The sequence below is a fragment of the Biomphalaria glabrata genome, chromosome 1 (genome assembly GCF_947242115.1).
Source record: "Biomphalaria glabrata chromosome 1, xgBioGlab47.1, whole genome shotgun sequence".
Lineage (NCBI taxonomy): Eukaryota > Metazoa > Mollusca > Gastropoda > Planorbidae > Biomphalaria > Biomphalaria glabrata.
Window position 1 is genome coordinate 79,463,197 of NC_074711.1, and position 25,003 is coordinate 79,488,199.

The following is a 25,003-nucleotide window of genomic DNA, read 5'->3' on the forward strand; positions in this document are numbered from 1 at the left end:
GCATAGTAAGATGGATTATACTGAATTATCTCATCTTTGTTTCCTGGTTGTCAGCCCTGGAAGTTTTACTGCGAGCCATGATCTCAAGTCTTCTGTTTTTCCCGTACTTCGCTTGTATAAGTACCAGGTACAGGGCAGTCGGGGCAGTCATCAATATCTGTTATTGCTTAATATGGTCAGTCTTATTTATTATTATTTTATGTTTTTAATAATAAAAATACCTTTTAATCACTCTACGGATAATACAATCAATATAGACTGGGCAATTAACAGTTTCTTTTGATGTTGTATTTTAAGGTTTGGGATCGATGTTGCTGAATGTCATTCGAATTTTGTAAGCTCTGACAATGTAAGTACAATAGCTGACAAAAACAAAAACAAAAAATCCTAGATGGTTCTCAAATCGTACTTCCGAACCGAGGGGGTATCGGTTTCGAATCTCGGTACAAAATTCTATTTTTAATTTCTGGATTTTAGAACGCCCCTGAATTCATCCAAGTCCTACCTGGCATTAGTAGGAAAAAGAGACGTCATCTGCCTAATAGATCGCTAGGGGTCTGAAATGGGTATTTTAAATTATTTTACTCTTAATAAATGCTATTTTTATTTATTAGAATGTCTTCACCAAGAAATAGAAATACAATGTCTTCACAGAGAACTAGAAATACAATAAGCACTAGCATGATAGCATTGAATTTTAACCATTTAATCTAAATGTACATTTGGTATTAATTTTTTATAGGTTTAATATAGCTAAGAATATATTGATGAGCCTATAGATTTAAACCTTTAACATTGTTTTCAAACTGGTCTACTGAGGATAACTTTAGGACCGCGCGGAAGTATTTTTAAGCAATAATAACGTAGTGTGTTTGCTTACCGAAAACAAAACATACACAATGTATTTTATATTTTGGCTATCGCTATTAGAACACGGAATGGGTTGCCTGAGTCAGCTAGGAAAAGCAATGACTTGACACAGTTTAAGTAATTGATTAACACGCAGGACTAGATTGACCTAGGGACACGTGTAGGACGTAATCATCTTCTTGTTTGAAGTAACGTCTGTATTTTATAAGAAGAGATAAGATAAGACATTAAAAGTACTAAGAAATGAAAAGTTTTTTTTTAAATATGTGTAATATAACGGAGGCGTGGTTGCTGACTAGTTAAGCACTTGGCTTTCAAACCTAGGGTCCTGGGTTCGAATCTAGTTGAAGACTGGGATTTTAAATTTTGGGATTTTTAGGGCGCCCCTGAGTCAAAAAAAAAAAATTGGGTACCTGACTTTAGTTGGTCGTTGTGCTGGCCATATGACACCCTGTTCGTTAACCGTTGACCAAAGAAACAAATCATCTGCCCTATAGATCGCAAAGTATGAAAGTTTTTTTTTTTGTTTTCTTTATGTGCAATATAAGGGTGAGGGTTAAAAAGAATTTTACTGAAGCGGGTCTTAGGTGAAACCTTCATAAATACTTTTATTGTTTGTTATTCTGTACTTTGATCTCTCGGTACCATGTTGTTTTTTCAGCCCATGGAAAGCTACAAAGTTATGTTTGTTCTTCTATACCTGCCTAACTTCATATGTCAGCTGACTCTTGTAGTCTTTTGCTTCTATATACTGTACAGGTGTTATCAAACGAAATCCTTTATAAACCAGGTATACTATCAAGTCTGTTTCTATTCTATTGAATACACCTTTAACTTTCTCATTCCATGACTGAAATTTTCAGTGAGTATTGTATTTGTAAACTCGATGTTGACACTTGACGTTTTATGACGTGCAAAATTTTTTACAAAATATTTTCTTTTTAAAACTAGCTAATTAATTATTTTTATTTGTACGGTAATCTTCTCTTTCGATTTCAGCACATTCCAGGAGCAGTTAAACCTCATCAAGTGGACCATGTCCGTTGGGTGTTTAGGAAATCTAAAGATAAACTTTATCAAGCATTGCTCACTGAATCTCAGACATCTTTTGTGGATAGAATGTAAATATAAATTTACTATGCGTCAGTCTATAGCCATCATCTTTATTTAGTTGAATCTCTCTTGTATTGTTATTAATAATATAATAACTGTTATTAATCCTATTAGTAAGTTGGTTCGAAAGGTTGTCACGGGGAGTGTCCATAGAGATACACTGCCACTATCTATAAAATGGGTATCTGGCAAAAGTTTTTCTTGCTGCCTTTGGGCAAAGACGCTACTCAGCTACACACGCCACGGTTGATTGGACGGACTTCTATTGCATGCAGTTATCTACGTCATAAGTACAATTTAAAAGTCAAAGTTTTTTTTACTGCTTCGGTTTCCATTATAACATTAAACTTGTTCTTGTTTCACTAATCAAAACCTATCATTCCATTTGTTTGACAGGAACAAAAGCCGAAGACTCAAACTGTTCACCGACTTCACATTTTTCAAGTACCCAACGAAAATTGTTTCATTAGTTTTTTTTCAACTCAACGTAATTTATTTGGTAAGTCTGGTTGTGATCTATCTATCTATCTATCTATCTATCTATCTATCTATCTATCTATCTATCTATCTATCTATCTATCTATCTATCTATATCTATCTATCTATCTATCTATCTATCTATCTATCTATCTATCTATCTATCTATCTATCTATTTATCTATCTATCTATCTATCTATATCTATCTATCTATCTATCTATCTATCTATCTATCTATCTATCTATCTATCTATCTATCTATCTATCTATCTATCTATTTATCTATCTATCTATCTATCTATCTATATCTATCTATCTATCTATCTATCTATCTATCTATCTATCTATCTATCTATCTATCTATCTATCTATCTATCTATCTATCTATATCTATCTATCTATCTATCTATCTATCTATCTATCTATCTATCTATCTATCTATCTATCTATCTATTTATCTATCTATCTATCTATCTATCTATCTATCTATCTATCTATCGTTTATTTATTTATATATCCTTCTAAAGCCCAAATTATCTTAAATTGACCTTAAAATTATTTCCTCTGGTCTACACACAGATTCTACGTCAATAATTCTATGTCATTGTTTTGCTTTTATTTTAATGTTGTGAGACTTTGATCAACTTAAACATAATCTTAATTTTGGTCGATTTCCATAATTTAAAATAAGAAAAACAAACTGCTTTAGAGAGAAGAAAGCGTCCCAAAATTTAGATTAGAATTGTCTGTAAGCCGCCAAGTTCTCGTAAGACAAATCAAAAATGTTCATTCTAACAGAATAAAACTTTCAGAATCTCTGAACTGTTAGAGCTATCAAATATGACAACTTTATCAATTTATTGTTACTTTTAAGTAGCTTTAGACCAGTGTTTCCCAAACTTTTGACCTATGTGTACCCCTTTTAGAATGTTTGTAATGCAGAGTACCCCTCGCCCCCCCCCCCCCAACCACACTTTAATTTATTAACAGAACATATTAAGTGAATATTTTTAAAAAAATCAGCTTAGTTAATGAGGTGCAACGCGTACTTCCTCCAAAGTCTTCCCGTACCCCTGGGGGTACTCGTACCCCACTTTGGGAAACACTGCTTTAGATTATATAAATAATGGATATTAATGGTGAAATATGTTCATTTGCACAAGTTTTTATTTTATTATTACAGTTGGTGCTGGCTGTGATTGTGTTGCTAATTTATATCACATCAAAGATTGACTTCTCCATTGATTTAGTGTATCAACTGTTTGGTCAGAAAAATGTAGTTCTAACTGATATCGCTGGCATTTTGAAAGGTTGGTTGTATTTTAAAGATATATGTCTATAGAGTGGTCTCAAATTTTATTATTGAAAATATCATATCCTAATTGTTCTCTTATTGTTGAAGAAACTGTGACCTGGCTCTCTTGTCATTTGGCTCGTTACTTATCTAGAAAAAAAACAACATTTGCCCAATCTGGATAGAACATAGCACGATTAATCCAGATTTCGTTGCGGAGAACTAATGTGTTATGAGTGAACTTGTTTAATTACATCGTGATTAACCATAGTCGTTTCACGACTGAACGAGGCCAATGATGAAGATGATGATGGTTGTATTGACCAAGTATTTCTACTAGTGTTAGATTAATTGTGTTAGATTAATTTATCTGACAATGCCTACACACAGTAAGTATAACAGAAGTAGTTTTTTTTCAAAAGATATAGTTTAGCATTGATTTTCTTGCAACTATAGTGAGTGAGACTTCAGAGATTATAAATTGTATTGTATTTCGTTCAGCTGGTCTTTCAATATCCCTGGCTCTCACAGTGTTTCAGACACTGTACAACATATTCATGTTTACAAGGAACTACAGGTAAGTATAAAACACTAACATGTGTGTATTAATCTATAAATAAATATAAGCAATATACAGTTCTTACTAAGGGATGCGGTTAAGTGCTTGGGGTCCAGGCTTCAAATCGCGGTGAAGACTGGAATTTTCAATTTCGGAATTTTTAGGGCGCCCCTGAGTCTATCCCACTCTAATGGGTACCTTATTGTATACCTAAAAAAAATCAATCTAGGATGAAATTTTGCCAAATTAATTCTTATATCTGAAAAACAAAAAAGAACCAAATGTAAATAATTAACCAATCAGTTAATCAACTATTGGTTATTAATTATTGTGTTTGGTATTGCACTAGGTAAAGTTTGGAGAACGTAAAGGCGATCGGTCGTTGTGCTGGCCACATGACACCCTGCTCGTTTACCGTTGACCAAAGAAACAGATGACCTTAATACCATCTGCCCTATAGCACGCAAGGCCTAAAAGGGACACTTTACAGTCTTTACTAAAGTGATATTAAATACTACGATAATGTCGACTATAAAATTGCATGAAATGAACCAAACCCAACATTTAGTTTTCACATTCACATCTGCAGATATCACATGTTGAAATTATTTCAAGGAGACACCAAATTTCTGGCTGACTGGGAATCTTCTGCAAATTCGAAACTAGTGAGTTGGAGCTTTTCATTTGTTGGCCAATCAAAATTTTATGTGCGAAATTTGAATGAGAACGAAAGAATGAAAGAATGATAGATAGATAGAATAATTATTTTTAAATATAACAAGACAGTACCAAAGTATTTAAAAGTTTGCACTAATTCAATCTTCTTTCCAGCTACAGAAATATTATAGCCATCAATAGAGTGTACCAATGAAGAAGTCTTTGACCTATTATAAATACTCACCTCCTCTGTGGTAATTTTAAAAAAATTATTGCGAATTTTATTTCACAAATTAAATGGTTAGCTTTCAGAAAAGAAAAAAGTAACCGATGCACCAAAACTTTGCAAGAACTAAAATATCAATTATCGGATTTTCAATATCTATTCTAGTTGTTGCAATCTAAATGGGACAGACGGACAGACATACCACACAAAACTTATAGCGGCTTTTCCGCCATTTGGAAGCCGCTAAAAATATTTTAAATAAATAGTATATTTTAATAGATTTGTCACCAATAGAATAAATTTCTCTACTATTTTCATTTCCAGATGTCGAGTTTTAACTGTGTTGGTTACGTCATTGTGTTCTCAGTTTCCAGTAAGTACATCTATATCACAGGGTCTGTCCAAAGTAATCTCTAACTCTGTCAAGGCTGTCCTACTGTATGGTTCTGAAACATAGAGAACAACTGAAGCAACAACAGCAAAAAAAAAAGTACAGACCTTCATCAACAGATGTCTGAGAAATATCTTGAAAATACACTGGTATGACAAAATAAAGAACACCAAATTGTGGGAGATGGGAGGACAGAGAAACATGGAGGTGCTGATCTTAGAGGCAAAGTGGAGTTGCATTGGTTAGACCCTTAAAAAAGATACCAACAGCAGAGCTAGAAAGACTTTAGAGTGGAACCCCCAGTGCACAAGACGCAGGGGAAAACCAAAATCAATTTGGCGACACAGTGATGATGAAGCCGAGAGGACCGGAAAGAGGCTGGGAAGCCATTAAAAAAAAAAGCTAGCAAGAGACCGTGGAGAGTGGCGTGTTTTTACTGAGGCCCTATGTTCCACGAGGAACGCAAAGGAAAGATAATCGCCCACCAGAGTAAAAAAAAATTCAACGTACGAAATGACAAGTTATTTCGTACAATTTTCTTCTCTGTACTTTTCAGTAGTACAATGACGAAATGGAAGCTAAATGCGATTCGTAAAGTTTGACTTTTTCTTTCTTCCTACAGTTTTCTTTCTTTCTTTTTTTTCTGTCTAGCCATCAAACCTGTACATCTTGCTTTTAACGACTGTGTTTTGTAAATCAAAATTCCTGTGTAGGTGACACTAGCTAAATGTTGTCACCGTCAGTCAGTTGGTCTAAGTGAATGGGACTTTGAGCCAAAAATTTGCAGGATTTGATCATAAAGCCGGTGAAGTGCTGGATTTTCACTTTAGGTTAAAGAATATTCTTTAGTTCTATTACATCCCACAAGTGGCCACATGGTGGGGAATCAAGAGGTGTTTGTCAAGAGAAAGTCACGTGCTTGTCCTGAGCTAGTCACATACTATACTAGACTCCTCGCCATTCACTTAAAATAATTTAACTTCACTTAAAAAGGTTTAGCTCATTTTTTCTAAGGTCACTTTGAAATTAGTTTTGACTACCGAATTTTAGACCACATTAACAAACGTTGCTTTTTTGTTTCGGGCAGCGAAGCCCCTGACAACATAATCACTTCCAAATGTAGATCAGATAAAGAAATCAAATGCTTGTTAATCGATGTGTGTTTTTAACCGTATATTAATAATAATTTAATTTATCTAGCGCTGTTAACAAACATCAATAACATAACTGACGTAAACACTAGAGTTAAAATGACAAAATAATCTACAGTATTTTAAAAATAGATGGACATGACAATCGGTCTATTTTATTTTCAGATTTTTTTTTGAGTTTTATGGTGGCCAGTTTTATTTTAATTCTTGTTTTCGGGTATCTTTACTATGACATAAAAACAACGCAGATTGGTGAATTCTTCAAAAATGTATTTATAGCAATCAGGTAGGCAATATCAACTTAAAGAATTTTCCTTCTATTTTTATAGAAACATTAATTAAATCGAATGAAATACTTATATTTAATCTAATCCATGTGCACTGAAATATTTAAATTATTAAGTAAGCATTAATGTTTTAAAGTTTTATTTATAACTCCTGGCAGACGTTTTGTATTTTGTTGTTCAGTTTCCCACTTTTGGGACAGATCTTCACAATGATGTTAAGTTTATTGAGCCGAAGATATTTGCTGCAAAGAAAAGTCAAGGAGACGGACAAAGAGCTGCCTTTGAATGTTGATAACAGGTAAAGATGTAGTGAAGCCTTTCAAAGTATTTGGCGAAAATAATGTTGTGCTGTATAGGATATGGTCGAAAACATTAGGCTCTTTATTGGCTGTAAATAACCACGTGAAGTGAGATCCTATGTCCTCTACATCTAACCACGTGAAGTGAGATCCTATGTCCTCTACATCTAACCACGTGAAGTGAGATCCTATGTCCTCTACATCTAACCACGTGAAGTGAGATCCTATGTCCTCTACATCTAACCACGTGAAGTGAGATCCTATGTCCTCTACATCTAACCACGTGAAGTGAGATCCTATGTCCTCTACATCTAACCACGTGAAGTGAGATCCTATGTCCTATAAAACCACGTGAAGTGAGATCCTATGTCCTCTACATCAAACCACGTGAAGTAAGTTCCTATGTCCTCTACATCAAACCACGTGAAGTAAGTTCCTATGTCCTCTACATCAAACCACATGAAGTAAGTTCCTATGTCCTCTACATCAAACCACGTGAAGTAAGTTCCTATGTCCTCTACATCAAACCACGTGAAGTAAGTTCCTATGTCCTCTACATCAAACCACATGAAGTAAGTTCCTATGTCCTCTACATCAAACCACGTGAAGTAAGTTCCTATGTCCTCTACATCAAACCACGTGAAGTAAGTTCCTATGTCCTCTACATCAAACCACTGTGAAGTGATGTCCTAAGTCCTATAAAACCACGTGAAGTGAGATCCTATGTCCTCTACATCTAACCACGTGAAGTGAGATCCTATGTCCTCTACATCAAACCACGTGAAGTAAGTTCCTATGTCCTCTACATCAAACCACGTGAAGTAAGTTCCTATGTCCTCTACATCAAACCACGTGAAGTAAGTTCCTATGTCCTCTACATCAAACCATGTGAAGTAAGTTCCTATGTCCTCTACATCAAACCACGTGAAGTAAGTTCATATGTCCTCTACATCAAACCACTGTGAAGTTTAGATAATGAAAACAGAAAGACAGTTGGTACAGTAATAAGTCTGACTACTTATGTTTTTGTTTGTGTATTTGTTTTGTTGTTTTCACCTTATGTAAAATGTTCCTTTTTGTGTGTTGATTCTGTTGCATATCCGATAACAGTTAGGAAGGGATGAAATGAGCTTCTCTTGTTTGAATAGCTTTTATATAGAAAAACTTTCAAGCTTAGAGCGCTGTGGACCTATGGATCAGTGGGGGGGGGGGGGGGGTGTATTTGGGAGAATGTTTCCTGTTCTTCCTGTAGCTGCTTAGTAAACACAAGTCTGCTCGAGCCATTGTAAATTTGTATTGCGATTGAAACTTGCGATTTGCTTATGCCGTTGTGTTAATTATAACAATTCAATATTGTTAAAAGATATCAACAAAAATTTGTGTCTTCTATTTACAGAAAACTGTATGAAGTGCTGAGCTATTTCTATTTGTACCTGAGCATGACAAGAGGTATATTCTCTTGCTTGGGTAGGTTCATTCTGTCTGCAGCGTTTGGATTTTTCTCTCTCGGCAGACTTGACAAGTCAATCTACTCCAGAGATCTACAGAAGTTTGATGGAGGTACATCAAACATTTCACTTCTTCATTTCTATATCTAGGATTTATATTTATTCTAAATATGGGATATATGGGATGTGTGGTCTAGAGGCTTAGTACGCTTGAACTTGGCTTGGCTACCTATCAATGGGGCTCGAGGTTCGACACCCTACTGGAGAAGAGTTGTGTTTACTGAGCGCCTAAAGGCAGCACGTAAAACCTTCTCCCACTGGTCCACAAATGAGATTGGACCATAGCGCTCTGAGCATGCTATAAGCATGAAAGTAGCAATATATAAAAGCAATAAAAACACATAATTTTCTTTCAATGCATCGTCAGAACATTCTTATATTTGATCTCTTCTTATATTAATCACATTGCGTATAAATGAACATGTCGCAGTGCCTCTCTGTCATCTGTCATCGCATGATGTACTCTGAGTTATGAAATCTCTTCTAGTATTAATCGCGAAAGCTGATCTGTGGCTATTCAGTATATGATTCTTTTTAACAAAAAAGTGATTTTTTTTTTTAAATTTCTCAGCATACGGCACTTACCTTGCAATGCTGCAAGTCGACAACGCTCACAATAATCCTTCAGTGAGACTATTCACACATCTTTTGTGGATTGGAGTTTTGGTAACAAGGTTACGCAATTCTGGTGGGAATGACGTGGAGATAGCCAACTTGATTGCGACATTGAAGTGAGAAACTTTAAATTTTTGAATGTCATTGTTACAAAAGATCAAAGTCTACACGTGATACGATATTATGTATGTGTTTTTATTTGTTTTTATTATAAATACACCTAAAATTATTATGATTTTACCTTACCAAGCTTAATTCCTACTGACTTCTTAAAGTATATATATATATATATATATATATATATATATATATATATATATATATATACATTCTAATTAATGAGTTTATATATTATTTACAATATTTATAACAATAAAAACACTATTTGATCTAATTTTAGCCACAGATCAACTGCTTCTTATTCTGTCAGGAGAAATGGTAGGACAATTTTAAATTCAAATTATTCATATATATTAGTTTAAAACAACCATTGAATATAGTTGGTGACTGAAACTGAATAAATATTCGTAACTTTAGCAGTCTTCTTTATCTCTAATTATTAAGTCTAATCATTTTAATTGCGCATGTCCAAAATCTCGTTTCCTAAAAAGCAATTTCTGGTTACCTTGATTCTCAATAGTCTGATCTATCTATTAGCCATCCGAAAACTGGTAATTTTGAGTTTTCTTGTTTGCCAATCAAGGGCATGATACAATCAAGTTATATTTTCCCAAGAGTGTTTGTGAGCTTTCAGGATTAGATTTTTTTGTTTTTCTTTTCTCTCTCTCCTTGTTTCTTTTTATTATTCGTTTCACTTCTCTTTATTTTCTATAGCCGCCCACTCCCCTGTCCTTTGATTCACTTTATATAAATGACTCCTTCTGTCTTGAAAGACAATAGTCAAGCCTATTTCTAGTTTCTGGTTGAATCAAGTCAGAATCTGCTGTGACTTTATAAGTCTATTCTAAAGCTGCAAACTTTGCTTCAGTTTCTGCACGAAAAGGCATCGGGAATGATAAGTTTCTTTCTCTCTGTCTTGTTTTCTTTAGCTCATCTCGGGGCTCGTACCAGCATGAGGTCTGCCTTCTAGCTGTCCGAGCTTTTAATGTCTTTAGTCCTGAGATCTCGCTGGCCTGGCAGATGTCCATTGTAAAGTACACATCTTAAAGTATACTAACGCATTGTGCTATATTAGTTGTTCTTTTGCTAGACAGTGACCATGAAGAAATGGTTATTCCCCAAAGATTTTAGATGACATGTTTAGTCAATCATTTGAAGCAACAGACAAGTAGCATCCTGACATGTCTTGAAAAAACACAGAAACTAATATAACGAAACAAGAACTTTGTTGTGTTCTAATCTAATTTATTGTGCTTTTTAAATTAAACACGTTTTTGTGTTTCGTTTCCTTGCAGCCAGTGGATCAGACATTTTCATGGTGTCTGACCGGATTGATTGCAAGTCCAAGCAGGCAAGAACTCGATGGTTCCTGGCGCAGACTTTAATCAACAATCCAAAGCTTAGGCGTGAGAGACGAAAGGGAGATTATCTGTCACACGCCAACTTTGATGAAATACAACTACACATTATGGACGCGAACCATCATTTTGACTACAACACCCTAGCATAACAAAGATCGATGTGATGAGGGGCTTAAGTCTACTTACAAAACACAACCTTACTAAGCGTGTTAGGTCATTGAGATGGACTGACCAGTTGGGAAAGTTAGAAAATTTCCCGATTCGTTATTTTGCCGTGTCCTAGCATGTTGAGTATGCAATTTTACAAAGCATTTAAGCATGTATTTCTGCTAGAAATCTATAGTTCAGGAGTTATTGAATAAAATAGTAGAAACACATCAAAAGAATATTCTTCATAAATTTGCAAGGTGACAAAGGGTGGGAATACAGTGAATAGATTTATAAGAAGTCTCGTCTGTACAATAAAAATAAAATGGAGGTAACGAAGGTCAACATCAACTATAGCGACACCTGCCTCAAATCTTCTGCGTAAAGGAGTCCCAAATAAAATGAGACAATTAGAAAGTTTTATTTTCTAGATCATCTGAGCAATTTCAAAATAGATCTGGTTCCAGCCTCAGAAGGTCACCTAAACAATTTAAGAAAAGATCTAGCCTCCAGCCTCAGAATCACCCAAAATTGCTGGAAACTTGAACAATTGTTTGTGAAGAAAAAAAGTTGAACTCTAATAATCTCTTATTGTGTTATTGGCAATTTATTTATAATACAGATATTGTTGTTATTTTCAAATTCAAAAGGTGAAGAAAGAAAGAATAGTGAAATGGAGAAAAGAGAGATAAAAGTGAATATAGATGAGAGAGAGAGAGAGAAGCATGAAAGATAGAAGAAAGAGAGGATAATGAAGGGAATTAGCGAATAGAGAAGGGGAAATGGGAAAGAGAGAGACGAGTGAAAAAGAGAACAGAGAGAGAGAGAAGAGAGAGACAGAAAAAAATGATAGAAGATAGAAAGTAGACTGAGATAGAGACACTTGGAAAAATAACATAAAAAGCACTGATATAACAGGGCTTTAAACTCATGAGGACCCCCCTCCCCCAAATCGTTTAATGCTTACATAAAACCAAGTAAGTTTATCATGATAAAAACATTTTTTAAATCTCTGCTGATGTCTATAGTCACATTGAGTTACTCAGTTCTCATTTGCTGTTTTATTTTCTCTGTTCATGTTCCCCCTAGTATTTCTCTCACTTAACTCTGCCCATCTAACGCAAGCTATTCCATGTTTATTGTTTATTTATCTAGAACGTTTTTTTTTTACAGCAAAAACATTTAGAGCTTGATATGTTTGTATACATGGTATACTGTCTTATGTTCAGTGCTTGCTACATAAGTGCAATAGTCCAATATCATCAAACTGCTTCTTTAGTTTTGTTAATTTTGTTTAAAATCAATAAAATAAATTTTAAAAATATGACCGTTGAAACTGATTTGTTGAAAGGAACTAAGACACAGATGTTGTCTTTGTGGGGCAATGTATTACAATTATTAGCTTCATGCTATTAACAACTTCTAGTGGACAACATATTATAGAAACTCTTGAATTTTTTTATTTGTTTAAAATTGATAACACAAATAAGGTATAGCAGCAAGTACGAAAATCCGTGTGTAATGTAAGATTTTACGTCCCAGCTGCGAAATATTTAAAATTCAAAAGCATGTGATGTGATATGTATTTTCTTTTATGCATTTTTTAAACAAAAATATACATATATATTTGAATGATAATTCTATAACCAATATAACAGTCATAAACTCGATTTACCTATCAGCTATTCGTTCCCTTATTAGTAGGCTATCAGTAACTTGTTTTGAAAACTATAAGATGTTTTACAACCAATTCTTTCAGATTCAAAAGTGATCTAATCTCTGTTATGAACAGCCAAAATCCGAAGCGGAAAGAAACAGCCTAAATAAAGTTTTTGACCTTTCACCACACATACACTTGGCCCTTGATTTCTAGTATCCCTATTGCTCGTGCTTCTTTCTATTGATAAGGCTTAATAGTGATATTTTGAGCCCCCTCCTTTATGTGCTTAAATATAAGGAAGGAAGTATCAATTCAGTGGTCTACTTTCAGATTATATCGCTAACGTAATGAAATAAAGGCCGCTATTAGTTTTGTGCAGTCTGTCTGTTCGTCTATCACGTTTAGATCTCAAAAACTAGAAAAGTTATTGAAAATAGAATTTCAACTTATTTTGGCTTCCTAATTTTAGGTGTAAGGCCTACTTTTTGTCTTCTAAAATCGATCCATTTAAATTTGAAATGAATTGTGCAACATTTTTACATACAATTTTTTTCAATTACCAAAATAATGTTAAAATAACGGTTTTAAACGAATACATAAATGTGAGATAGATTAAACAGAAAAAAATTCATTTTTATTAATTATTTTATTTTTCCAAAAATTTTACATTAATTTTTTTTCTATTACCAATATATATACAGTGCTTTTTTTTTTTTGTAAAAAAAAATATAATAGGTGCCGGTACTCAGTGATTAGGTGCCGGTACTCAGTAGTTGATTGCCTAACTTTTAACTACTAAAAATTAATAATATACGTTAAAATACAAAAATAAAACACAAAAAAAGTAATAATAGATAGATAGATAGATAGATAGATAGATAGATAGATAGAAGGTAATATAAGGTGAGTGTTCTTCTAAAGAACTCCACGCAATTGTTAGAGGCTACTTACTGGCATTGTCTTAAGTATCCTTTCCCCCTCCCCCATTTTTTATCATGAGAAGCATGTGTGGGATGTGATGTGCGGTTGGTTGGTATAAACTGCACGACTATATGGGGCTCGGGTTCGAATGCCGTCTCAAGCTTAGTTCAGTGCGCTGATCGCCTAAAGATTTTGGATCCTAGCATGACATAGGTTGAAAGATGCACTATAAAAAAAATCTTTTAAAAAAGCACAAGCATTTCTGGCAGCCTCTCATGAGGGTTCCTGGTTCGAATCCTAGTGATGATTGGGAGTTCACCCAGTTATAATGGGTACCTGACATTAGTTGGCGAAAAGTAAAGGCGTTTGGTCGTTGTGCTGGCCACTTGATACCCTCGTTAACTGTGGGCTACAGATTACGGTTCATCATCTGCACAATAGACTGCCTGGTCTGAGAAGGGATAAAAGTGTGCGCATCGTACGACCAACCCAGTTTCTCTTTTTTTAACCAAGCTTGTATCAACTCACTCTCTCTGGTCAAAAGTTTATAGACGTTATTTCTCCCACACCTATTCTCGCATCAAATTGAGATTTTGTAAAATTGTTTCTTCTATCTGACAATAAAAATATCATTTAAAAAAAATAAAATAAAATAAAAACAATTTAAATGTGGCATTACCATACAAATTAGAATAAACCGTTTTCCAGCTAAATTTAAAATGGTAAAAGTAAAACATTTAGTTAAATAATAGCAGTAGCATATATACAATACTCTTCCATTAATACTGCTTTTTCAAATTAAATATTGGCAAATCGAACTTTTTTTTTTCAATTACAATAGCTTTAAAAACTGAACAAACTTGTCAAATAATCGTTTTGCCTACATTAAAACGTTTTGGTCACATGTCATATTCGGTGTCATTAAGCGCTAGCTTTAGTTTCATTTTAGGCCAACGTGCTGTACTCGAAGTGAGGATTGGCTACAACAATGGGTAGATTTGCTTCGCGATTGCCAATGTCTCTGGACGGCAGACATTTCTTTCTGTTGGCCTTAAGTTGTGGATTGTTGACCAGTGTGTAGGCAAGCAGCCATCTTGTTCTCGACTGTTTAGACTTGCGGTCAACAATTGTGCCCACAGCATACAAATCTGAAACGTGGTCAGAATATGGAGGAAAAATCAGAGAAAATGGACTGTTCATTTAATCAACAATTCACATAACATTTTGTAATCTGCTTAAATATTCATTTATTTCTAGAAATTGGGAAACATTTTTAAAACTTACTTATAATAATAATAAGATAATTTATAAACTAAATAAAAGAATTAAGAAACGGCTGAGTGGTTAAGCGCTTGGCTTCCAAACCCTGGGGTCTTGGAATAAATATCGGCGAAGACTGGGATTTTGAATTTTGAGATTTTTAGGGCGCTACTGAGTCCACCAAACTCTAATGGTACAAGACTTTTATGGACTTAATGAGGAAAGTTTTAATTATCTTCTATCTAGTTCTTTGATCCTTACCTATATATGAGACTGCACTGACATCTTCAATCCGACTGAAAAAATATGGTTTTAGAAAGTTCAGTCTAGAAATTTAAATTGTATTACTTTTCATTTCATATATTATATGAGGGAGGAGGGGGGAGTAATGCTTTTAATTTATGTATAACAGTACCTTAATGTCAATATTAAAAAAAATATTTTTTTAAAAGATGTGTTTTAATACAATTAATAAATTGTATATTCAATATTACTTTAGAGCTGCAATCAATTCCGCTATTTCCATCTCAGTTCCACCAGAAGCACGAATTCTTGAAACCAAAACTCCACTCCACAAAATATGTGCAAATAGTCTCATGGAAGGATTATTGTGAGCATTGTCAACTTGTAACATAGCAACATAAGTACCATACGCTGAATAAAAAGTATATAGATTGTGTTTTAATAAAGTATTCAATAGTGTGTTTCTTTTCACTGCTACAAAAAGTAACTTTATCTTGGTAAAAAAACAACAGAAACTTGTAGTCTTACCCCCATCAAACTTCTGCAGATCTCTGGAGTAGATCGATTTATCTAGTCGACCTAACGAGAAAAGGCCAAAAGCTGCTGAAAGCAGAAATCTTCTAATGCAGCCTAACAAACCAGTCGTCATGCCGAAATATAAGTTGAAATAGCTGATAATCTCAAAAACTTTTCTGAAAATAGCGTCAAAAAAGTTGGCAATGATGGTTTCGAGTTCGAACCTTGCCCGCTTCTATCCCTTGCAGAACCCTGCCCTCTTCTATCCAATGCAGAGCCCTGCCCGCTTCTATCCCATGCAGAACCCTGCCCGCTTCTATCCCATGCAGAACCCTGCCCGCTTCTATCTCATGCAGAACCCTGCCCCCTTCTATCCCATGCAGAACCCTGTCCGCTTCTATCTCATGCAGAACCCTGCCCCCTTCTGTCTTATGCAGAACCCTGCCCGCTTCTGTCCCATGCAGAACCCTGCTCGCTTCTATCCCATGCAGAAGATTTGGACTGGGAGGGGGCGTAATAGTCTTATCTTGTCAAGGAACGCCCGAAAACGATACAACGACAATTAATACCATCTCAGAAACCTTAGATACTCTATAGACCTAGTCTCAAAAAATTTAAAAAATCTTTTCTTTTAATGAATCTTGATACAGGTAGCCCAAGAGAATAACAATAGATAATTAGAAATATTTAAATAATAAAGTAAGCCAATGTTATAGCTTTTATTCATTTTCCTTAATAGCCCTAAGCCCTAAGTCACCAACAGACTATGAGTCATGAGTCAACCGATTTTAGGCGACTTCAGTATGTTTAGCCAGAATGTTTAAATGTTCTTATTTGTTAAAACTAAACTTAAAACTAAACCTGTTATCGACATTCAGTGGGAGTTCTTTGTCTGTTGGTTCAAGTTTCCGTTGTAAGAAACACATCTTGCTAAGAAGTATCATTATTAATCCAAGGATCAGCCCGAACAATGGAATGCTGGGGAAAAAATAAAACATTTATATTTAGCATGTAGAGGGAAAAACTAACAACAACCGACAACTCCCATTAGCACACGTTCGCTTCTAGAATTGGTTAGTCCGTTACATGAGTCCCTGAAAGGAAGAAAAACAAATAGAGAAATTTGAGGTCCTGCAAGGGCACAAGATCTTCTTCCGAAAAAGTTTTAGAATTGTAAACATGTCAGCTGCAGAGTAGGTAGGTCTACTTTTTAACACTAGACCAATGCGCCGTGAGATATAGTGCACAACAGAACTCAACCTAACTCAACGTCTATTTTTTTTATAGACTTTATAGTCACTAAGTCTGTCTGGTAAAAAATCTTGTACGCGTTATTTCTCCCACTTCCCATTTTGGATCCAGTTAAAACTTAGCACAATTATACATTGTCGATGACAGCACATAGAGAGTAAAAGTGCGAAGTTCGAGCAGTCCCGATTTGACAAGAGGTTCGAACAGTTCACTTTTTATTGCTATAACTTTTTTATTTGAATGTTTACCAAATTACTACTATATTGCTACTGCGCATGCACCTTTTTTCTTCACTTCCAACACATACTATTTCCTTTTCCTTGTAAAGAATAAGTTCATGGTGAGGTCAAACTCAGGAGGTGTGGAATTATTCTTTTTTACTACCCGGTTGTGAAGGAAATGGGTAATGGGATTAAGGCTATTTTTAAGTCTGATGGCTCATCAGCTCAAAGAGACTATTTGAAGTTGTGGAGGGTCGGAAATAGTGCAATGGATGGTGTTCTTGCACTGGAGTAAAAAGAAAATGACTTTACATTAAAATTTAAATATTAAAACATGTTTTTATATATATTTTCTTTGATCTGTTCGAACCTTCCATTAACCCGATCGAACTTACTAACTGGGGAAAAATCCGCTGGAGGAAAAGTACGCTTGGCGATACTTACCCTACACCTCTTTGACTTCGTATTTAATTTTAACTAAGCCTAGTGATACATTAAATCCAATCTATTTTTATAGAAAAAAGGACGAGGAATTCAGAGATACCATCGGTTTTTTCATAGGTCAGACCGTTACGGTGCTATAAAAATCCAAACTTGAAAATTGCTGCCAGCGGGCTTAATGCGCTCGAACTTCGCACTTTACTTCTCTACATCAATGAAAAAAATGTTAATCAATTAGCCGTAATTAATTCATTTTTGTTTTATATAGAGACAATAATATAAGCTAAGGGCAGATAAGCTTTGTGTAGTCAGTTAGGTCGTTCGCTAAACATTTGAAACTAACAATAGACTATTAAACATTCTTTTATAAATAACAAGTCAGCCCTCCATCGTGAAGGATCGAGTTCGTAAAAAAAAAAAAGTATTAACTCAATCGAACAGTTTAATTCCTTCAACAGAACGTTTAGATTTGTTTTAAAGGATATTTTTTTAAATCAATTTTTGTTGTTATATTTCTGCATTAGCTTCAAATAATGAAAATCTTTAAAATTATTATTATTATTATTAAGTCAAATATTTGAGTTTTGATGCAATAATCAATTTTCGTCTTTATGGAAATAATTTGGCAACAAGTGCCCCAAAGTTTTCTAAAAATGTGCAGATATCTGCAATAGTAAAGTTAAACAAATGCTTATTGTAATAGAGTTAATAATATATTGGAAACCCAAGGGAACCTGAAATAGGTTTTTATTTGTGCCCAAATTTAATATTTCTTCTATTTATGCCATTAATTGTTTTTATTTCCTTTGCTCTTGGCTTCCGAATCTGGGGTCCTGGCAGTGGCGTAGCTAGGAAGGAGGGAGGAGGGGGGAGAATTAGAAAATTTACCAGGGCCTCCACGAGGATGGCCCCCAAATTAGTGTGTTTTTTTTTTATTAAATATTACGCAAAATAATTTACTTGTTTAACCTTTTTGTAATAGAAATATAATGACTAATTCCTTACCTTAAAAGTAAAGCAATTCTTTCTATGAGTACCCAGATTATGTCAAACAGAACACAAAAATGAAAAACTCCAATCACTATAAACAGACTGATGAATAGGACAATGAAGTTTACTATAAAGCCTGGAAATAATAATATATTTATTTTTTTGATGCAAGATTTGATTAAAGAATTTTTAAAGACTTCAAGAAGTACACTAAATGAAATTAATTACTTTTAGTCGATAACTCCTATGAAAGCTTGGTCATGGTGAACTTTACAAAATAAAAAGGTTTCTTCAATTTTAGATTGCTGAAGAAGAATGGAGCGCTTTGGTGGAAAGGGTGGGTAAGTCAGTGGGGGCTTTTATCACGTTTACCTTTTTTATTATGACTTAGCACATATATGACTTAGCACATATATGACTTAGCACATATATGACTTAGCACATATATGACTTAGCACATATTTCTTGGTAATATATGTTTCTAAAGGCCCCGACTTACTCACAACTCACCTATCGCTCATTCTCAGAGTTGCAGTGGAAGAAAAATACGGAAATAATTAAACCTGTTATTATTTATCTTCGGTCTAGAACAGATAAGATATTTTACGATCGAAAAGACAAAGGTTGAATTTACACACACAAAATATTTCATCTCAACTTTGAACCGATATGTACTTCCTTCCATTTTTGAAGCAATATTGAAACGGTACGTAACGTTTTGGCGCAGAGGTTTTGGCGCGAGATGTTTTGGCGAGAGCCATCTTGGCGCATGGTACGTTTTGGTGCGAGATATTCTGACTATAATTTAATAAACTTAAGCTTTTATAATGAAGTTTATTTCACTAAACTATATTATTGTATGCATGGTATGAATTCAACCCCCCCCCCCCCCCCTTCACCGACTTTGTTTTTTGATAAAGGTTGAAATTATTTCATAAATATTCAGATTCCTACCTGAGACCATGGTAATGACATGCTTCCCTCTCCCCTCTAAGTTATCTGCGAGTTCTGCCAAGCGCATTAGATTGCATCCATTGATCTTATTTCCAAAAAAGACATTTTTTAAAAATAGTATTGAAATTAGTTAAATGTTTGAAAAAAAGCTAAAAAAAAAGAAAAGCTTTTTAAAGATACATTTTAATTCATAGAGTTTTTTTGGGTAAGGCTGATTCGGGGGACAGATTTTCTTTTGGCACAGATAAAGGCAGACAACTGAAGATAAGACCTCACTGAGCATATTTTAAATATATAGCTGGATATACCATAAATTAATTAAAATTGCATCTATTTTTTTCCTCTTTCATTGTTTCAATTGGTTTCTGTTTGTATATTAGCCATATGACGTAAATAAATAAATCTGAAAATAAAAATGTTCCACTTTTTAAACAAACATGCACAAGCCTACATATGTGTAACACAAACACATATTCACGCTATAATAATAATATTATATGTGTATGCGGGAGAAAGTATATATATATATATATATATAGATATATATATATATTACCCTCGGCCCGTGGGTTTTTTGTTTGCGTATAGCTGTCGATGAGTCACTGAGAGTGGTTTGTAAACAATTAAACGAAATAATAATGTTATAAGTAAAGCGAATGCGTAAAAATGTAAAAATAGTATGAGTGAATGTTGCTATCAAAATAGCCAATCGACTTAAATCCATTTTTTTCAAATAGGCCTACATATATTTGATTAAAATTAAATGAATAGACTTAATTTTGTATGTTCATGTGTTACAGAATAAAGTTGATCTTGAGTTAGACATAGATCTAGAGTAATCTAGAGTTAAATATTGGCTCATAGACATATATATATAGACTGGACGATAAAGTAAAAATTATTATGGGAAACATTTGGGAAAAGATAAGTTTGTATGAGTTATACAGCAGTTATGAGCAGTGTAAAATTAAAAGTATTTATAGTTTGTTTTTTTCAGCCATAACCTATATACCCCTAGAATTCTAGATTTTATATATGCCATGTTTTTTTTTTACTATTAAATTTACATAATTGAAATAATTATAAATAGTTTTAAATACTAGATTTAGATCTAGTCTCTATAAATAATATAGTAAAAAAATACTACTTACTACTAGTACTATACTACTATACTATAAAGTATAATTGTAATCTGTATAGTCTAGTCTATAGTCTATAGTTAGTATATAAATAGTCTAGGACTAGATTGTCACTAGATCTAGTCTATAGCTTGCATGCATAGATGTTAGACTGACTAGTTTAATAGTTAGTAGTAAAAAGTATGAAAAAGTATTAGACGTAGTTATTACAAATATTAGTCATATTTATTAGAGTTAGGGCTAATTTTCTTTGCCTTTTTTGACTAAAAACTAATTCTAACAATTTGAATCGATAAGACGACCGCCATACATTAATAAAGAAGCCATGTCAACAAACATAGATCCACATCACAAACCTATATATATTTGCCTATGTCTATGATTATGAAACAAAGGCAAAATACTGGGAATATGGCACTTTTGTACTTTTCAAAACTAAAGATCATAGTTATATATTGGCTGAAATGTTAGTCCTAGAATTTATAGCTCAATTGCCGCAATTTTTTTTTCCACATAGATATAGTACATAAAACATATTTGAATTCCCCCAAATAAAAATAACTTTCTACTTCCAGTCTATATTTATTTATGTCTATGATATTGGCTTGGATAGAGTTCATTTTGCACGTGCGCATGCGTGACCTTTTTAATTAGATGTACGCGAATGAATGAAACTATTAGAATATATCTTAACACTGTAATAGACTAAAACAACACGAGCTTCAATAAACACAATTATTTTATTTGTCCATATTTATGCTCTTTACTCTAGCCACTTGTTCTCTATACTCTGACTTCCTTTTACACACTGTCCCTGACACACTGCTGTTCACTCAAGCATGTACACTCAAGGTCCACTGGTCATTTCATACACAGGCACACACACTGCACTACCAGCCACGCAAAACACATACACTTACTATCACAAACACGGCTTCGCAGCTTTAGGACGAACGAATGCACGAAAAATGCTTTAGAAAAAAAAATTGAATGTTAATTTGATTAAAATATTAAATGAATGGACTATAATTAGTATGTTCATGTGTTAAAGTATAAAAATATCTTTGCGAAGAGAAGTTCTATTATCTTAGAGTTGAATTAGAGTTTTAGACCTAGGAATAGAAAGATGTGTAACATTACGGTATTGTCTAATGAAAGAATGCTTATCAGGAATTCTACATTCGCAGATACAAGGAAAGAATTTATGTAAAAAATGCTTTTGAAACACAAATTTGAAGGTTAATTTTATTATTTTATTTTTTGAGGGTCTTAAGTTTGTTTTAGGGCTACAATACATACACTACGGTATAACATTTCTGCAAAGTTTGATCAAGATCAGTCAAACGGTTTTGATTTCTTTACGGGGACATACATACATACATACATACCTACATACATACATACATGCATACATACATACATACATACATACATACATACATACAAACATACATACATACATACATACATACATACATACATACATACATACATACATACATACATACATACATACATACACCTTACTTTCTACTTTATATATTATATGTATAGAGTTAGGGTTAGATCCTGTGGGAGGTTTGTTTGGATGTTATAATCCTTAATACAAAAAAAGATAGGAAAAGCAAGATTTCTATCTGTGACAATGATACTAATATTTCCCCCCCCCCCTCAATTAGCTATACTTGACGTGTACACATTCATCAGTTTTCTCTTCTTTTTTCGTTTAAGGTACTTTAAACTAAATAGCTCGTTTTCATTTCCACTTAAAATTTCATCAATTTTACTATCATTTACTGTCATTGTTTTCTTTTCATTTAGGCAATATTAAAACCCGCACTCACGTCATCATGTGATTTAACAAAAATTACAAGACAAAACAAGGTTACAAAAGACAGTTTGTGTGGAAACACAAACTCAAAATCGGCCCCCGAAAAGGTCCAATATTTTCAGAAAGAACATGCAAATGAAATTATATCAAAGAAACATGAGAGATAAGAATGGAGAAAGAAGGTTAACAGATCTTGTGTAGTGCCCCAACGGTCCCGCAGATCAAAGGATAGGTGAAAGTGAATGTAAAGTTAGATGTGAACCTGGCCTAACTAGTTCCCCTTTTAGACCTTGTGGTCTATAGGACAGATGATGTAAAGTTCATCTGTTTTTGTGGCTTACGATTAGCGAGGGTGTCATGTAGCCAGCACAACGACCAACCGCCTGTACTTTTCCCCAACTAATGTCAGGTACCCATTAGAGCTGAGTGGACTCAGAGGCGCCCAAAGATTCCAAAGTTGAAAATCCCAATCTTCACCAGGATTTGAACCCGGACCCCCGGTTCGGAAGCCAAGCGCTTTACTGCTCAACCACCGCGCCTCCCTTAGCCTAACTGATGTCTTATAATTGATCCAATTGTTTTGAAAAAGGTCAACCTCTTATTCGAATCCTTAAAAAAAAAAAAAGAAAAAAAAAAAAAAAAAAAGAAATGCAGCAATTTAAAAATGTTTGTAAAAATGATGTTTATAAGATTACTATTCATTTTAAATTAGGTCTAACTTATAATACATATTAATTAGCTTTTTCTCTTTAAAAAAACTGCTTGCATAACTGATTTTAAAAATGAGATTTTTCGCTTTCAGAAAAAAAAAAGTAGCCGTTGCATCAGAACTTTGAATGGTCTAAAATATTGTGATGTCGGATTTTCAATAACTTTTCTAGTTTACGAGATCTAAACGGGACGGATTGACAGACGGACAGACGGTCAGACGGACAGACATTTCGCACAAAACTAATAGCGTCTTTTCCCCTTTCGGGGGCCGCTAATTAGAGACCAAAATGATGGATCAAAATATCTTTTGTGCTATACATGAATAACACGTTGAACACAGCCACACATAAAAACATAGATATGTATCTTTCTTCTTTAACGAAATAATATACAATGAATATAAACAATGTGATCAAAACATTTCGCGCCAAAACGTCCCCTGCGCCAAAACGGCTGCGCCAAAATGTCCTTCTTCGCTATTGAAACACTTTGTGCGTGTAACTTTCAATAGTAATTTAATTACTTGACTGATCTAAACTTATTGATACATTTAATATAAGATTTGTTGTTTTTTTAAAGTATTTTTATATATGTTACTTACTCCAGGCTGTAAATATAATGCTGTAGCCAACGCAGTTCGAGCTTGAAGCCTGGAAAACAAAAATGTGTCTGTCACAGATAAAATAGTGAACTTATTGTACTTATTGTAAGTATTTTCGTCAATTGTGTAAATACAGAGTGTGAATGTGTTTATAGGTATGACCTGGAAGTAAGGTAGCATGAAAGGTCAAGAGATTTGTTGGTTTCAGTCAGTTGTGTCGCAAGTTAGTTTCTAGTTTATTGTTGAAGATTGTTTCTGGTCAGTTGTTGAAGTCATGTAAAAAAAATAAGTTAGTCTTTAATCAGTTGATGAAATAAGTTTATATGAAGTCAAGTAAAGCACTTAGCAATATGGCCATGTTACAAGTAAAGTTAGAAAGTTAACAAAGTATATATACTTTGTGAACAAGGTTACAAAAGACAGTTTGTGTGGAAACACAAACTCAAAATCGGCCCCCGAAGTAAAATGTTTTACATAATTCGGATAATCCTTCAGAGTTGAAGATAGTTTACTTCCTAGTCCAAACCTCCCGCAAGACGACGGGGGATGGGAGCAGGCTGGGTTTGAACCTTCGATCGTCGATAAATCCAAACGACAGTCCAGCGCGCAAACCGCACGACCAGTGGTCCACCCAGGTAGGCTTCAATATTTTCAGAAAGAACATCCGAATGAAATTATATCAAAGACAAATGAGAGATAAGAATGGAGAAAGAAGGTTAACAGATCTTGTGTAGTGCCCCAACAGTCCCTCAGATCAAAGGATACGTGAAAGTGAATGTAAAGTTAGATGTGAACCTGGCCTAACTAGTTTGTGGTCTATAGAGCAGATGATGTAAAGTTCATCTGTTTTTGTGGCCTACGGTTAACGAGGGTGTCATGTAGCCAACACAACGACCAACCGCCTTTGCTTTTCCCAACTAATGTCAGGTACCCATTAGAGCTGGGTAGACTCAGAAGTTGAAAATCCCAGTCTTCACCAGGATTCGAACTCGGGACCCTCGGTTCGAACTAAATAAGTTAATTTCTTTGAAAAGGCTCAATCTCATTTTCGAATCCTCAAAAAAAAAAAAAAAAAAAAAAAAAATTTCTGTGGTTTTGAAAAATGATCACGAAAATGATGTTTATAAGATTACTATTCGTCTTAAATTAGGTCTAACATATAATGCATACTAATTAGCTTTTTCTTAT

At 34.1% G+C, this 25,003-nt stretch overlaps 2 protein-coding genes across 10 annotated transcripts in view; one reads left to right on the forward strand and one right to left on the reverse strand.

Moving 5' to 3' along the window:
* The window catches only part of LOC106070682 (stimulated by retinoic acid gene 6 protein-like), a 54,859-nt gene that overhangs the window by 6,345 nt on the left and 23,511 nt on the right, over nt 1-25,003 (forward strand). For 4 of the 6 annotated variants that reach the window (XM_056017531.1, XM_056017513.1, XM_056017522.1 and 1 more), the window contains exons 5-19: nt 55-175; nt 298-349; nt 1,532-1,660; nt 1,870-1,991; nt 2,380-2,482; nt 3,645-3,771; nt 4,257-4,332; nt 4,904-4,979; nt 5,522-5,570; nt 6,905-7,025; nt 7,208-7,324; nt 8,722-8,885; nt 9,405-9,564; nt 9,849-9,886; nt 10,864-12,574. In XM_056017531.1, the coding sequence (XP_055873506.1) occupies nt 55-175; nt 298-349; nt 1,532-1,660; nt 1,870-1,991; nt 2,380-2,482; nt 3,645-3,771; nt 4,257-4,332; nt 4,904-4,979; nt 5,522-5,570; nt 6,905-7,025; nt 7,208-7,324; nt 8,722-8,885; nt 9,405-9,564; nt 9,849-9,886; nt 10,864-11,078 (1,670 nt within the window). In that variant the 3' untranslated portion in view covers nt 11,079-12,574. Of the gene's footprint in view, nt 1-54; nt 176-297; nt 350-1,531; nt 1,661-1,869; nt 1,992-2,379; nt 2,483-3,644; nt 3,772-4,256; nt 4,333-4,903; nt 4,980-5,521; nt 5,571-6,904; nt 7,026-7,207; nt 7,325-8,721; nt 8,886-9,404; nt 9,565-9,848; nt 9,887-10,863; nt 12,575-25,003 lie in introns of those variants that run through there. The other 2 variants (XM_056017541.1, XM_056017550.1) reach the window with 2 other exon arrangements.
* The window catches only part of LOC106057755 (stimulated by retinoic acid gene 6 protein-like), a 29,802-nt gene continuing 18,308 nt past the window's right edge, over nt 13,510-25,003 (reverse strand). For all 4 annotated transcript variants that reach the window (XM_056017502.1, XM_056017485.1, XM_056017477.1 and 1 more), the window contains exons 13-19: nt 23,816-23,864; nt 18,595-18,715; nt 16,538-16,654; nt 15,689-15,852; nt 15,412-15,571; nt 15,179-15,213; nt 13,510-14,805 (exon numbers count right to left, since the gene is read on the reverse strand). In XM_056017502.1, the coding sequence (XP_055873477.1) occupies nt 14,603-14,805; nt 15,179-15,213; nt 15,412-15,571; nt 15,689-15,852; nt 16,538-16,654; nt 18,595-18,715; nt 23,816-23,864 (849 nt within the window). In that variant the 3' untranslated portion in view covers nt 13,510-14,602. The remainder of the gene's footprint in view (nt 14,806-15,178; nt 15,214-15,411; nt 15,572-15,688; nt 15,853-16,537; nt 16,655-18,594; nt 18,716-23,815; nt 23,865-25,003) is intronic.